Source organism: Sebastes umbrosus, chromosome 8 (genome assembly GCF_015220745.1).
Source record: "Sebastes umbrosus isolate fSebUmb1 chromosome 8, fSebUmb1.pri, whole genome shotgun sequence".
NCBI lineage: Eukaryota > Metazoa > Chordata > Actinopteri > Perciformes > Sebastidae > Sebastes > Sebastes umbrosus.
In genome coordinates, this window is record NC_051276.1 from 19,471,182 (window position 1) to 19,488,582 (window position 17,401).

The 17,401-nt window shown below is 39.7% G+C and overlaps 1 protein-coding gene across 8 annotated transcripts in view; it reads right to left on the reverse strand.

The window, feature by feature from the left end:
• The window catches only part of mctp1a (multiple C2 domains, transmembrane 1a), a 139,495-nt gene that overhangs the window by 65,980 nt on the left and 56,114 nt on the right, over nucleotides 1-17,401 (reverse strand). For 6 of the 8 annotated variants that reach the window (XM_037777650.1, XM_037777655.1, XM_037777653.1 and 3 more), the window contains exons 3-6: nucleotides 4,436-4,578; nucleotides 4,151-4,230; nucleotides 2,084-2,195; nucleotides 428-466 (exon numbers count right to left, since the gene is read on the reverse strand). In XM_037777650.1, coding sequence (XP_037633578.1) covers nucleotides 428-466; nucleotides 2,084-2,195; nucleotides 4,151-4,230; nucleotides 4,436-4,578 — 374 coding nt within the window. The remainder of the gene's footprint in view (nucleotides 1-427; nucleotides 467-2,083; nucleotides 2,196-4,150; nucleotides 4,231-4,435; nucleotides 4,579-17,401) is intronic. The other 2 variants (XM_037777652.1, XM_037777649.1) reach the window with 1 other exon arrangement.

Sequence of the window (17,401 nt, forward strand, 5' to 3'; positions counted from 1 at the left end):
AATCACTTACAACAATTGCAGTAATTGTAGTGCATTACTTCCAGCCTTGGTGTATATTTATATGACTTATGACTTGCCTTCACGCATGTAAATACAGCTCACCTTTAGGCTTAATCAGACTTGCATTCCCCAAAAAAAATGTTTACATCCCCTCGGGTGATGTAAATAGCGGGTGGTATATTGCAGCTTGTGGAAAATAAGCTAATGACAATGAGAACTCAAGAACTGATAAAGAAAGAAAAGCTGCTAATACCACTGTGGAAGGAGGAAAAGGAGGGAGGAAGGGAGAGGGCCAGGGAGACTCCATCCATGTACCAGGACACAAGTGAAGAGTGCAGGATAGGTGAGGTGCAGTGCGGTCGGTAGTGGGGTTACAGTACAGTCGGAAGTTGTGTGGGTGGGGGAGTTACATGCTGTTTTAGTTTACCTTACTAGATCGTTTCCAGTTCCTTCTCAAAAGCATGGTCTGTAAATGAGACAAAGCTGTTACAGAGCGTCCCCCACTGTACCCCCCTTAGAGCTGCAGGGTCAGAGGTTAAAGGGCATGGGGTATATGAAGTTCAGATGTTAGCCCTGGCCTGGTGCAGGGGGGCTGTCATTCATGCACGTTAAGTAAGCAAGGAGTGTATAAGAAGCGCTCTTACTTGTCATGTGGTGTTATGAAGTATTTGCATATGCAGACATGCACTCATACACACACACACACAGCTGAAGTTTGTGCCTCTAATACAGTGTAACCATTATTTTTACACTTGATACTTTCACAAATGTAATTTCCATTCCTAGACCCAAAGAAAGACAGGATTAGAACTGGGACTGGGAGCTGCTTTCTTGTTTGGTTTGCTTAGTTTTTACTTCTTTGTTTGGGTCCAATAACGGAGAATCACCTTGAGAAACAGTTCAACATTGAACTACTCTACACAACAGTAAATATACATAAAGGTGAGGATTACGGACACGTCCTCAAAAGGGCAGGAGATTTTGTTGAAGATCTTGCCGCATGTCTTAAACTTTGGCTTCTATTTATTTTTGAGATAAATTTTGCTTATTAGAGTTAAATGTAATCATCAATGCAAAAGGTTCAAATAACTCACAATTCCCTGATGTTCACCCAACACTCATGAACTTGAAAACACACATAGTATATAACGCAGGTCATCACATATAGAAACACTGTTGATGCTACATGATTATTAAAAATCACCAGATTATTAGTAGTTCAATAAAGGATTAATTTAAAAGAAGATTCATGTTTTGTATTTTCCCTTACCCTTTCATACCACTAGATGGCAACAGAGAGAGTCATCCAGAATGTACTAGTGTAACCTTGTACTCATTTTCTTCACAGTTGGAGAAATCCAAAATGATGCTTAACCTAAATAGAGTTTATTTGTTCTGTCAAATGTGGACTCTCTGAACTACAGTACTAAATAAGCAGCAGAATTAAGACATCAGATCAAAAGGAATAAAATATTTCCCCTATGACTCTGCCTTGTTCCGAATCGAGCATGCAGGGGTCCAATTAACCAAACAAATAATTGAACAGAAATAAATGCAACTCTGAAACATTGAGCATGTCCGCAGAGGCACGAGCCAACATAATTAGGAAAGAGAATCCAGTGCTCTTTGAACATGGAACTTTTCCAACAGAACATATTAATTACACTTGTGTTTATGCATATGTAATTTGCTGAGTTGAAGAGTTTCCAGTAACTGATACTGAATGAAGCCAGCACATTCCAGCTCAACACAGCATGCCTTCTGATGTATGGAGCAACCGTTCATTGACCTGGAATAACACTGTTGCTGAACTTCAAGTGTGAATATTATAAAACTCATTATATTGACTTGTTTGTTTTTTCTGAAAAGCAATTAAGCTGAAGTTAGGTCTTCATGAGTTCTGTTTGGCTACAGTATATCAGGCATATTATTCCTTATTTTGGTGTGACATACCAAAGGTTATGTACAGCGGGGCAAGTAATATAGGAAGGAATGATACCCCTGAATGAGGAGGAAATGTGGTGTGTGCAGGAAGAGAGATATATGAATGAGTAATCTGATTGAAAATTCATAGTTTTCTTACAGCATCCCTCATGTCTCCCTCCTTCGGTGACAGAGTGACAGCCAGGTCCAGGCTGCCCAGGTTGTTTTCTGGATACTGTGGGTCTTTCAGGTCCAGCGTCACATCCAGTGTCCTACAGGGAAGCACAGTAAACCACATCAAAATGGGTAACTTTCTATGACGCCCATATTTATAATGCATTATAAACATACTTTTAATAGGTTATAATCTGTATTTAATGTAATATAAAAAGATTATAATGTGTTACAACTATGGGAATTATAATACGCTATGATCCTTGCAAAAAGAAACATCAGCAATTATAAAGTATTATGATACTTGACCTTATAAGTCAAGATAAAGTGCTTTATAATGTGTTGTGATTATTGTTATAAATAATTATGGATATTGATGAGTGCTTATAACTATACAGTGCTATAAACAGATTATAACACATTGTAGAAAGTGTTACCTATACTGTAAGTGCTTACATTCATATGCATAGAGTACATGGATTCCACGTGTGTATATAAATGAATGCATGCATTATACGAACACCCCATCCATCTTAACATAAAGTAGACACATATATTTAATCACTTCAGGTCTGACTCAACGCTGGTGGAGAGATAAGCTACAAAGCATGCTGACGACTACACATTCTGCTTCCTTCCTCTCTCCCTAGCGGCCATTCTTGTTTTCAGTGAGTTACTATGATAACTAGAATAGAAGAGTGCAGATCTCCGCCAGGTGGGTCTGTAACAACCACTGCTGTAATGTTTGATTGAATGAATACAACCCACAATTGGCTGACCCCTAGACTGCAAGTGTATCAGACGTGTTTTTCACTCGTACATCTCACACAACAATTACGTACAGTGGCTGAGAAGGGTTGAACGAATGCAAAAGACACAACACAAATGCAAAATTCACAACACAAATGCAAAATCCACAGCACAAATGCAAAAGCCACAGCACAAATGCAAAAGTCAAAACACAAGTGCAAAAGCAACAACACAAATTCAAAAGTCAAAACACAAGTGCAAAAGCAACAACCCAAATGCAAAAGCCACAGCACAAATGCAGAAGACAAATTTTTTTGCATTCGTGTTATGGCTTTTGCATTCGTTCAACCCTTCTCTGCCACCATAGATACGCTCTCATTGTACTCTTTGCAGATGTCTGCACCGGCTCTGCGCGATGCGGCGGCGATGCAGTCAGCAGTGTGTGTACTGGTAGTTCCATTGACAATTCTGATACATTTTAACGTCACAATCCCTAATCGAAATGTAAACAAAATAGGCGCCCTCCACCAAAACTCAAGACACAAGATTGCAACCTGCTATCGCTCCCAAGTTGACTGACAGGCCTTTAAATACAGGTATTAACACTAAGCATCAGCAAAGGTTATGAATGTTTTATGGTGCTGTTCAGTGTTTGGTTACATCAGCAAGACTAATCCAGTTCTGATGAGCAGCGATGATCTCCACTTTGGGAAAAGACGTCTCATTGGAAATATACAGAGTAATGTATTTTTTCAAATGTGACTAAAATCATTAATGTTACTAACAAAACTTTTCCTGCTATTTCAAGTCCAAATATATGCTCTGAAAAACATATATTCCCAGCATGGCTGACCCGACTTCCACCTGACAGGAGGTGTAATCGGCCAAAGTAATTGAAAACACCTGCGTGGGTGTGCAAAAAATTCATAGTGAAAAATGTGACACCTACTCAAAAGTGATTGATGGCACAAAATAGATGGCACACGTGAAGTTTACAGATGATACAGTGATTACACTGACACAGATGGCAGTATTTCTACTTCACATATAATAAATGATGGACTTTTGGTATTAAAAACTTCTTCATATAATGTACAATCAAAATTGTATGTAGCCTTGTTGTGCTTCAGGAGGTTTGAGGTGAGTTACCAAAAACTGCCACTAGAGGGAGACAACAGATGTTTGATCACAACGACAGCAGCAAGCAGCAAGGCAAGATGCTTGGAGTGTGTGTCGAGAAAATAGATGTTATGAAGAGATGGAAATAATAATAAAAAAGAGAAGACAAAAGAGACAAAGAGACCTCTGATGTTCCAGTGACTCCAGGTGGAGGTATGCTGAGCCCATGAAATCATCCTGAAGTCCAAAGTCATAGTCAAAAACCTACAAAGAGACAATATACAGCAAATGTCAACAGAGGATCCTCAACACAACATTGCAAATGTTATCTGTCACACTGATTTGTCATACCTGGCATAAAAAGGAAGCTTGCATAGTGAGTTCATGTCTTAAAAGTCATCCAAAATACAACAACAGCAATTTATATCGCAGCAGGATGACATCAAAGGCCAGGACTTATCTGCTGTACCTTGACGTATAGCGGGTCCTTCAGGGTTTCCACCAGAAGGCTTACTCTCTCATCCCACACCGGGTTGAGGTTCTTATGGATGGTCTTACTCCTGAACACTTCCTTCCCTGCAATCTTAAACTTCACATAGGGGTCACTGGTCCCTACAGGGAAAGACAGCAAACACAGAGAAATACCGTTAAGCAACAGGATTAAAAGGAGTAACACCAAAATTATGGTTTATGCCGCCTATCTAACTATCTGTATGGAAAAGGGTCAAATTGAACATGTAATCAGATCCCCTTCTTCAGCTTGTGTGACTGGTCAAATGGTAGTATCAGTTAGTAATAGTAATAGTTACTTCAGTTTCAAAACCACTCAAATAAACTGTTGATAATTCAATTAAAAAAAAAAGAGATGCATAGTATATTTTTGGAGATGTTGAATGATTGTGTTTCCAAGTACAGAGAGCATTGCATAGTTTATTCATATACTTCCTATCAGTTATTCTATTATAACTTCTTTGGTACTGAGTACTCACGAGAAAATACGTCTTTTGTTCCCCACTAAAATTATTTTTAAAACACAGAGACACAAAGATGGGTGTACACGCTGCTCTGAAGGCCTAAGGAGAGAATCAGGCATGTCATGTGACTCATGCTCTATTGTGGGTCATATGAGTACCAGTATTTAAAGCTGATGCTGGGTGCTTTGACTCACACGTCCTATACAGTGCCTCTATTTGACCACTAGGTGGCGACATTGATTTATTTTTGTGTTATTCTGTAGTTTAAAGATTCTGTAATCTTTTTTTAATATGTATTAATAAACTTTAATTGTGATTGCATGGCTACAATGAGGCTTACAACCTAACAAAAGTGCACAAACTAACAATATTGTATATGTAAACACACAAATACTGTACATACTTAGACCTATAATACACACACATACAGTTTACTCTGTGAGATAAATGAAAAACAAACAGGCTAGGGGTCTCTAATTTATTCTCTATGTGTGCCAAGAGGAAAGATTAAGCTATATAATTCTAAATCTACATTTTATTACCCCGATAAATGGGCATTGATCCTCCTGTCCATCCCATTTCGGCTTTATTCTATAATCCTATTACCTTAGGTCCATACATTTCAGAATCAATTGGTTTGACAGACTACAAAAACGAAGACAGAGAGCAGACAGAAATGCACTACAAAAACAAAGGACAGGGTCAATCAAAAGAATATGGAGGCCATGAAGTAAAATAAATTAAATTAAATATCGCGTCAATGACAGTCAGTCCAGAGGATACATTTCAATATGTATCACAAGTGGATTTTTCTTCCATCTGACACACAAGCTCAAATGTTTACTGCATCTGAATAACAATGACGAGCAACAACACCGACATGGGAAGTATCACAACAATGCAGCGTTCGCATTCAGAGTTTGTGTTTGTGCAGGAGATAATCAGGTTTACTGGCTTGGCAATCTGTTCACATCCTGATTTAGATAAAGTGGCCAAAGGGACCTGATCAGGACTTACAGGATATATAGATATATAGATATAGAGTGTGGTGCCGACAGAGTGACCATAATAAAAAGAGAGAGCTAGACACTGTATGTGATATTAGTAGGTGAGGCATATAGTAATAGAGGGTTGGCTAACCTTTCAAATTGTAGCATATATATTTCAAAATACTATTAAAACTAATGTAAATGCAAGTCACAGGAAGTGAAGAGTAAGCATATTTTCTCTGAAAACATAATTTGCGTGGACACACTGAGTACAAGGAGGCACATTATATAATCAAAGAATCTCAACGAAAGCCTTTCATTGCATCCTCCTGACCATCACTCCTTCCAGTGTTTATTACATCTAACTGTAAGGATGATGAGCAGAAACTTCCTGTGAAATGGTACCCTGAACTGATCTGTTTGTTTGTGCTGAATATGTCTCAAATCAGTGCCATGTTATCATCAACTGTGACCGAAGTGATTACCAAGCAAATAGCAAGGGAGATAAGGGAATCCTATTATCAAACAATTCTCACTGCGTGCCTGAGGTTTATCCTTTCTGCCTGGATCTCTTGGACAAAACAGGAATGTAAGTGAACATATAAAATCTACTGCACAGCACAATATATACCATAAGTGAAAACCAAAAGCATCCATCATCCCGATGTGTTTTGTTTACCTATTATGATAATCTGCCCTGTTTCTGTAGACGAGGCGGTGTCGTAGACAAGGCTGACAGCGAGGATACTAGTTGATAAACAGCTGAACTCTCTCAGTGTTTGTACACGTCTCATCAAATCAACATGGAGTCATGTTCTCTCATTAGCAAGAGAGCAAGTTCAAATACCTGACTTACATGAATGACTTTACTGATGCTTATTAGAGGCAGTGAAGAGGCTAATGGCAAGACTAATATGGGTTATTTTGTCATTACAAGAGATGTGAGCGAAAACATGGTTGTGATGATGAAAAGTAACTAATTATATAAACAATCATAGAATATTATGTGTATTGTATATTATTGTATATAGTATTCAAATGCACAATATACTCAATAATCAGGTCATTTGAGTCTGATAAAAGAGTGTCATTAATAACATTAAACATTAAAGCATCAAATCAGCTTTGTCCGAGTAAAAACTGCAGACATGCTGACAGCAAGCTTTATTGTGAGATTGGAAAAATATGCCCTAACATGGGCCTGCTAGGAAAATATTGCTTCACATTAAAACACTCTGATGCACACCAGCGGAGATAAACACACCCTCACACACACATACAGTATACACCCTTTTTACACACCACTGCCTTTGACATAACACTGCAGGAGAAGTGCAGCGAGAGGACACGGGTGACAGGATGAGAAATCCTGTCACCCGTGTCCTCTCGCTGCAGCTCGCAAAGATGCACAGCGAGAAATGTCTGAGAAGGCATTACTGTGTAGCATAACTGAGTAAATACAAAAGACAACGCAGAATTATGTGAATAAAAAGGAATGTATTTTCTTGTAAAATAAGTGCTGTATTGTGTACATGAGGTGATACTTCATGAACTATCTAATGACAAGACTAAAGAGAAGTGGTCCCTTACCTCATTATGGAGGCAAAATCCACTTATCTCTAAAACTACAGCAACTCCCTTTCTGTTTATCTGTCTCTCTCTATGTGTGTCACACCGGGTCGATATTCCCCAGACACACATCACTGGCTCAGAGTCTCTGCATGCCACAGTGCCAGCTTTATGGTGCCATAAACACACGCAGGCTGAGAAGTATGAAATGGAAAAGGTTGGTGGTGTAGGTGGGTGGTGGCTGAATATGAGTGAGCGTGGGTAGAGCACAGAAGAGTGATCGCAGAGCTGCTTTCTTAGGAATCAACCACCATATATGACATTTATATCATATATTTTTAAAAGTATTTCCGACAGTTGGGTAAAGTCCATAAAGAAAGAAAGTGATTGCATGTCCCACATAGGGGCTGGTGGGTGGAGAGGTCACTACGAAAAAGGTATTATAAGATCAATAAACTTTAGAAGAATGAATAATGGTTGACGAGAATGCCTAAAACCAGTTGGGGTTAAAGACTGTAGGTGTGATGGATTGGTGTACCCTGGTTGTTTGTCCACCAGGCAGGCAGAAGGCTGTGAAATGGAAGTGCTGAGTATAAGGACCTGGGTAAAAGGAGTCGATGTGTCACACAGTGATGAACTGGCAAAGGGCAGGGGCTGAAGAACAGCCATGAGGGGAACACAAAGCGGTTTTCTGTCTTTCTACAGTTGAGTGACATTACTGGTGAGGCGTGTGGGCTAAATGTATGAAGTGAAATCCAATTCACAAAAGAAGATTTGAAAAGCTTGTAAGTGGGTTTTAGAAGATTCAACCATACATTTAAAAGTAAACGGCAGTGGTTTAATGTTTGCAATGTTACAGAAATTCTGACTGTCTGAATAGAACCAATCACAATGTTTGTTTACATTAACTTCCGGCTAGAAAACCTTTGACACCTTTGAAAAGGGCCATGCCAGTTTTTCCTCGCCAAAATTTAGCATAACTGTGGAGCGTTATTTAGTCTCCTTTGTGACATGCAAGTATGACGTGAAAACTGAGCCCGCTACAACCTCCGAAAGACAGAATAGAGGCCAGGTCCACCGGCGGGCCATCCGATTTTCAAAAGGTTAATTAAAAAACGATACAGTGTTTATCGCAAACATAATATTGCGATACTCATGTGTATCGATATTTTCTTACACCCTTAAAGGGAGTGTTTGTAAGAATCAGAAATGCTTGTTAACAGCGTCACATGTGGCCGTTAAGTCAACGAAAGTCAGCGTTGGGTTCGCGCTTGCTCGCTCTAAATAGACATGAACGAGCATCGCTCAAAACCGCGAGGACAACACACGTCAGGTAAAACCACAATATCACTCTACGTTTCAGCTGCTTGGCAGTAATGTTAGCTGACCAGACGAAGGTGTCTCCATGAATCACTGCTGATCCTAGTGTTGGCTTTTCCTGCTTCAGCCTCCCGACCGCGGCCAGAGGGAGACACCGACACCCGGTCAGAGAAAATAACGTTTCTCGCTGCGGAGCCCCGTCACTTCACAAGACACTGGAAACCTCTGTTGGTCTGGAGGAGCTGCAGCAGTTATTTCTGCACAAACGTCCACTGGACATTCACTAGATATTCTCAGATCTAAACTAACTCTTCTGCAGTGTGTAGTGTGCGCGCATGCATGTGAGGTGGAGCGAGCTGAGTAAAGGCAAGCAGGCAGAGGAGCAGAGGAGCAGAGGATTAGAGGAGCAGAGATTCCGGCCCTGGAGACCAAAGCTACGGTCTCCCCCGCGACTACGACCGCGACCAACACTGTTTTGCAAGACGGGCTTCACTAGATAGAACTTTGCGGTTTTGGTGCTTCCGTGTAGTTTGTGTTGGAGTCTGAGTCTGAACAGCGTAGCCACACGCGAGCGCGCATATGCGAACGAGCATGGGAAACTCGATTTATACGTGTAAGAAGTTACGAACAGTCCCTTTAATGGTAACATGTCAGTAACGGGGACTTTTCTGTGAGCCCCGGTCTTGGCACCAAAAATCCAGGATTTCCCTAAATTTTGACATAAAAGACGAGGTTGACTTCCTAATCCTCCTTTCAAGAGTAACTCCCTGGGTTCACAGACTGGAGGGTGGATGAGTGGGAAAGTGAGTGAGTGACGAGAAATTGGCAAGGACACAAAGAGATCGACTGAGTGGTTCATATCAAGGTGTTAATCTATTCATCCTTTATGATGCTATTAAAACCAACCACTAAACACTGTAATAGCAGCTGGGAGGAGAAGTAAATGTGTTTGTGAGAGGACCCAGTGGCGCACTCAGCAGGTAATTTTGCCTTGGGTGTGGCGCATAGGCAGATCTAAAAGCCCCTGATAGACTTGTTTTTGATAGCTGCCCTCTGTCTTCCTGCCAGCCAGTTGAAAACATGATCCACCACACATATATCCCTACTGAACACCTAATGGGCAGCGGCCATTAAAATACTGCTCAGTGTCTGTCTGCCAGTAAGCCAGGCTGCCCCGCCAGACACCTGAGAACGCAACAACAGCAAGCTTAAAAGCACCATCTGTGATCTAAATGTAAACAACAGCCACCACCACTACCAAAGACTACTATCAAAGTGTGAATGGTCATTTAATACAAGAGCAAACAAACATTTTAAATTGTGATTAAGAAACACAAATGTTAAAGTTAAACATATAACTTTTCAGTTCAAGTGAAAATACCTCAAATGTGTATGGTCAAACATTTCATATGCATACCAATCCATATTGTTTCTCATTTTCACTTCATGCAATCGGACAATCCTCTTTTATTAACCTTGACACATTAATTGAAGCAAAAGAGTAGCTAACAAGGTCCTGTAATAGAAACAGCAACCTGCTAACACCTATAAAGACAGTAAGACACCTCACACTAATACATGTTGATACTAATTCCTGGGATTTTCTGTAATATTCATGAACAAAGTGATCATCAATGAGTTTCTCCAGTCCAGAACGTAAACAGGCCTATCAGTGCATTTCCATATGGCAAATGTAGCAATGCGTATCATCATATTTCACTGAAGCGTGCAGTAATGAAGTGCAGACACTTCTGTCTCATTCATAACATACCAGCCGTTACCAATGGGAGGCAGTGTGTATCCATACACTCAAAAGGACATGCATAAGTAAAGCCGTCTCATTTAGTTATTTTTGATCTGCATTAGATTTTTTTGATGTCTTCAAAAACACATTTTCTGTTGTCAATTTAACTCTTGAGCTTTGCTGCAATTGTCAAATCAACTTATTTTGCTGCTTTCTACTTTCCTCTCCATCTTTTCCTACTTCATAGTGTACCACAACCTCCTTTATTTCCCCGTCTCACCATATTCCATTTCTCTTTCACTACCCTCCAGCTGTCTATATTAAATCACATTATAAAGCTTTATACCACTAACTTCCAGTTGATTTCTTTGCTGCCATAGGTACTTAGTGAAAGTTATGGCATTGACATATTCACACCATATCATCCAACAGCCTGCTAGAGAAGAAGAAGCACGATTTGCCTCAGGGTGAAATGAAAATAAGATTTGCAACATCAACATGGCAAAAATGATGGAGTATCTAGTGTCACAATTATCAGCTTGTTGTTTTTTGGTATGCAGAGAATTGACAGACCAGGAAACATGAATGTAAATACATTAAAAGTGATGAAATCAGACACTGCTTGACCGTTAAATGACCGGCGCCAGACAAATGTTTCTTAATTACGGAGAATGCAGTGTCTCCAACCCACTGTATATGGGTTCTTTGTAGTGTTTCAACACACTCCACATTAAGGGTAGATACAACAACAGCTTTATAGCAACATGTAGTACTGTAGCATAGTATGGAGTATAGTATAGGGTTTTTGTTTCTCTTTATTTGTGAAAATGTCCTCATTTAAGACCTCATTTGATTTATTTTTGTTTGTTTTTTCTACAAGCCAATTTGGGATTCAGAAAACTTCAAAACTATCAGCTCCAGCAGTTGAAATTGTGATGTAACAGTCATTATAGGGGCAGGCTGAAAAAAGAAAAAGTTCATCACAGTCTAATGCTTTCATTTAAATGCCATCGCTGCTCTGGGAGTAAGCAGTGGCCCAAGGGCCTGCAAGTGCCCTCCAAATGATCCAGACAAACCCCGGAGCAATAACTGAGAATTGATTTATATCGAACACACAAGGAGGAAGTCATGAAAGGAGATGAAAAACGTTGTGCATGTGTGTGTGTGTGTGTGTGTGTGTGTGTGTGTGTGTGTGGCAGTTATTGCACACTTATGCACTCACACACACACAGAAGTGGTCATTCCATTGACAAAACAAAAGCACCACTATAACTTTCTCACTTCTCATTACACAATCGCCATCTTCTTCACACATGTGCAAATGTTTGATGCACTTGGTCATTAGCACTTTCAGTCACACAAACAAACAAACACATGCTAGGCCACACACCGGCCTAACCCGTTGTTCTGAAAGGCAGCAGGGCAATAAAACAGACAGAACTCCTGACGGTAAGGTCAGACATGAAGCTTCGACCTTGTATAAAAAATTCATGAAAAACAAAGGACGACTCCTGTCTGTCCGAGACATTGGGAGGGAGAGCAGACAGTTCTGACATACTGTATGAATGCTGGGGAGAAAAGGCTTCTGCTGCAGTTAAAAGGGCATTATATGAAGAAAAGGTCATGTTCAAACTTAACAGCTATCTTGGTCAAGGCCTGTAATAAGCTAATGAACGGTGCTTCTTACTGACTGCAGGGTGAAAGACGATAATGATGATGCAGGGTTGTGATTAGCCGCACACTTCTAAAATAAAAAGCTCTTTTTTGTCGAATGGCTACATACTGATGTGTGGAACAAGTCATTATTCTGCTTCCTCATTTTCATCATTAATCTGTAGCTACTCATTATACATTCATGATCAATAGCTTTCTGTGTCAGCACAGGGCAGACAAACGGTCCTGAATTATTAACTGATAATATATGAGCAGGTAATTACATTTCTGAAGAGGACAGTGCGATATCATGTTCTAAAAATAAGTATCATACTCCATGAAAAAAGATTAATTCACTGCTTTGGGTATTACATTAGGCTACTGCACTAAAACAGGCCCTAGGTGGTGGTATGTTTATTCCTTTAAAATTACTTTAACAAGTAGTCATAAAAACAAAAACAGACAGCTAATCCTTCTCACAACACGCATCACAAAGGCATTAAAACACACTGAGTGAAACAGCAGGGGCAGCGCTACTCACACTTAATCCAACTAAGCATTAGATAAAAACAAACATAATGTCTTATTGGTTAAATATGGGAAATATTATTTGAACTGGAGTGAAGCATTGTGGAGTTGAGACTTACGGACAACATTTTGTGTATTAAAATACAATGAATATGGATGACAAACCGCATGCTGATAGGATTAGAGAGCCATCAATAATGTATAATGTTAGTATGAAATCAGTGCTGTGTCAGTGCACCAAACGACCCATTTGTACAAATTACAATTATAAGAATATTAAGTTGATTCTATGATCGACTACCACAGAAAATAATACAATATACAATATGTTCAGTTCATGATAAATGACTTATCAAATGTCAAGAAGATCTCTGACAGCTCCACTCACGTGTAGTGAAATAGAGTTTAAACTTCTTTTCAGAGATTGGTGGCTGGTCAAATAACTTCTTCACACATACACTGTACTTGCTAACTTTGCCAGTAACGGATATATCAAATAGCAGCAGGGTTTCCTGCAGCAAATTAGACCGGAGGCGTGGCGCCTTTCCAGAAAAAAATAAAAAATACCACCACTGCAAAAAATCAAAGAAATCATTAAACTTTTATGAAATATATCATTAACCTTCAGAGCAGAGCCAAAACACCTCCGCAAGTCAGTTCACTAATGGAAACCCTGGACGATATTAAACCGATACATTTACTCTTTATGCATGAAGCCTTGGCGGTAAGAGCAGAAGTTCCAAATAATAGATCTTTTTCACTGCAGACATTTTGAAATACCATAATGGGAAAAGCACAAGTGTAATTAATAATATTACGACTACTATAATACATTTAGATGTTCACATTCCAGGGTCCTATAAATCTAAATGCTGGATAACTGGAATGGTATATTCTGAATGGATGGGGAACCATTTTCAAGTTATTAGTTGAACCTGTGCTTTAAAATGATTGTGTGAGTGTGCCCTGAAAAAAATGTCTATTATAAAACTGTTATAATTCTGTGATTTAAAAAAACAAACATCTTACGGATAACAAGTATTAAACCCAGCTTCGGAGATAAGTGATATATTTTCCAGTATATTTTTTTGCAACCCGCTGCTTACAGAATGATGAGCCCAAAGACATTCAGTGATTGAGCAAAATTAGGTTGATCTCTCTGACAACTCTGCACAAACGTTTTAACTACACACTGACATCAAAAACAGTCTCACCCTGGGAATGAAGGAAGAAAATTTGTTCCCAACTATCACTAAAGGAGGAAACTGAATTCCATTATAAGACAATAGTATTGACCTTAAAATCTAGTGGTCGTTCTGAACTTTTCCTTCCTCTGGGCGTTTACTTCTTCACTGATATAGAGTGCAGGAGGATCTATACAGAGTTGGCCAACACATTACCTGTCAAAAAAGCTGCTATTAAGAACCACACCATGAAGGAGGCTCACTGATGCTTGACATGAGATGTGAGAACAGGAGAGGAGAGAAATGTAGTAAAGCTGCCCATAAAACTCTCAGTCATGCTCGAGCTGCAAACCAGGAACCGCCTCATGCTCAGATTGTGGGAGCTGTGTGTGGCTGCGAATGCTAGCCTATGTGCAATGTCAGGACTGACGGATGGTTGCAGCTCTGGGATTTCCCATTACCCAGAATGCAATCTGCTCAAGAGGATGTATTGGCTGTAAAAGACAAGGAACTCCATCATGGGATGCTGACAGATGGATTGAGAGCCTGACTCATTGCAATTACACACAATCTCACACATGCATGCCTCTGCCTCTTGCCGTTTTATGCAGACGGGAGTTTATTTTCATGTCTTTTGCTGATATTTATCCAAAATGACCCTTCATTAATGTGCAACATGATCTTGCTGCAATTAAAATGCAAAGCGGGAGATACCGTAACAGTGAGATCTCTTGCTTAATACAAGCTGAGCTGAATGAGCAGAAACAAAAAATAAAGCAGAGAGCTGCACAGCATGTGGGAGAAGAGCATGGGAGGTGAGGAAGCAATGAAGGGGACTTGAAATAAAACAAGGGACGACAGGCCAACTGTGGTGTCAAGCTCTGGCTCTCTCACTGTTTTCTTAAAAAAAGTGCTGTGCAGCAGACGAGATAATGAGGCTCACTGTAGACTCATTGGTCTTAGAACCTCTACACTACTATTAGTGCTTTATATACTGTATGTACACACAGAGCACACATGTATTGTATAATGAACACTGAATATGCCAGCACACGCAACCATAGGGATGGGTAAGGACTAGCAATCATTTAACACATTTAGACTAAAATTCATAAAATTCTATTAAATATTAAGTCTCCAGAAATATATTGTGCGGAGCTTCTTTCACATCAGTTGTGGGGATATTGTATCTAAAAGTCTGAATGGCCTAAACAGCCACTTATACACCTATTGCTAGTCTGTCATTCATTTGATTCATCTGCTAATTCGCTAGAGATATGACAATCCAAAAGCCGATAACTCTCCATCCCATGCCCCATATTTAGAAAGGTGTATGAATTTGTAAATGGAGAATTTCATGTGGCTAGGGTGAGTAACATGAAGGTAAGAATAGAAAAGCTGCAAGGAGAGATCAATCAAATAGCCTACATCATGAGAGGAACCATAATTACTGTTAGAAATCCCGAAAAACTAATTAATTCACGATCAAGATGTTGTACATTTACAACACAATGGCAAAGAAGCTTAAAAAGAAGGTCATCTTTCAACAAACAATTATGATAAATAATTGCAAAGCAAAAACGTTTGTCTCCGCAGATTAAAAAAAAAAACATTTGCAGCTCAGGGGAATGCTAATTTTCATCTTTTTGGTACTAGCTGCAAGTTGACACTAAGAACCACTTTCAATTAGGAACAATTTTCCAATAGCAACAATTTGATACTCAGCATTCATATACAACTAAACTAGGCTGTGACTGGAATACAGTGAGTTCTGTGTATTACAACTTGCACCTGTTGCATTTGCATAATTATCCTTCATAATATGCAAACCAGAGTAGAGCAGCAGCAGGAATAGCTCTGGTGCTAAAGATGTGCATCAGGAGTCAACTCTCCCCAGTTTCAGAGCCTGAGAGGGATGGATATCAGCACAGGGAAACATTCAAGCATCAGCTTTAAAAAGCAATTTGAAACATAAAGCAAAAATAGTTATTATATGCTGAGTTTGAAAAGCTAGACAGGTCAAACACTTTACTAGATAGTACTCCACAGAGATAAATTGAACAAATATGCATATATAAAATACAAATGCGCATCTAGTGTTCAAAACACAAACCAAAAAAATACAAACACACCACCCAGAAGCAAAGGGTCATGTTTAACACGAACAAATCCATCTAGTGTCAAAGACAGCTGCGACAGCGACGCTGGTATTGTTTTCATCTTGTGAGTCTGTGTGTGTATGTGTGTCATCATGGTGAAAATGTGGTCCTGGAGACAAGGTCACCTACTTTAGCGAGAACTACCACAGAGGCTGTTTTGAGTACTTTGTCAGGTGCTTATATTTCTGTCGGTCTGCGGACAGATTTTGCCAACAAGATAGCATAACAACCGTGCAAGATTCAGTTCCAAACTTTACTGGTGTGTAGTTGAGATCAACATAAAGGCTGAGTTCGAAGAAGGGTGTGGTCCAAGCAAGGACGCCGGAAGTAGGGAGGTAGGAAGTGTTGGCCCCCCCACTTTACACCCCTGGTCCGATTTGGCATCGCGGCTGGTGTGATCCCATCGCAAAATCGTCTATAGTTGATCTTTGTTTATGATTATATAGCCCATTAAACTTCACATCATTAAGTAACCATAACTCTTAAGCTTTATAAACTGAATCTAAAAAGGTGCTATAACAGATGTTGAATACATAAAAACAGTGTTTCACTTTACAAGTTGAATACAGCAACACCGAAGTCTGCCACTAAATTGAATCCAAGTCGAAGCTATTAGTTTCCCGGTAAACACACTCAGTCACACTACTGAATTGTTGGGCATTGCCCCCACCATTAAAGTGGACAACAACTCTCACTGCTGGAAAGATATTTCTTGATTTTGGAGTAGCACCTGGGGACTGGAGTCCTTCAACACACATCAGCAGACAGCAGTAACAGTTTTTTCATTTTAAGCTATAAGATTTTCTCTGTGTTCATGTGCTTGCGGGAAAGCCCAACATGCTTTGAGGTTGGTTTGTAAACAGCACTAAATTCACATGCGGTTTTCTCTAAAAGTGAACATTTCAGTCAAAAGTCTAGACCTCTACATCCTGTTACACACACACACAAACACACAAAAGGTATTGCAAGATGGGAGGAGTGGCTGTTCTGTCTTGGGCTATACACTAGATAAGCTTCACCTTGTTGTACCTCACCCAAAGGGAACTATGAGTAGAGACAGAGAGCAGTGTGTTTTCATCTGTGGTCACCTTCAAAACTGCAAAATGTCCCATTGGTAGCTCATCATATATGACAGCTAAGTCAGGGTTAGGGCCCTAGGGACACAACAGGGCCTTTCCCATGTAGGATATGTGAAAGTGAAATTCAAAGCAAGGTTGTTTGACAGGTAGAATTTGCTGGGCTGGAACAATAAACATGAAAAGGATCATCATGTCGCTATCACTCCTGTTCATTCTCATTCACTGCTTTTAATGTC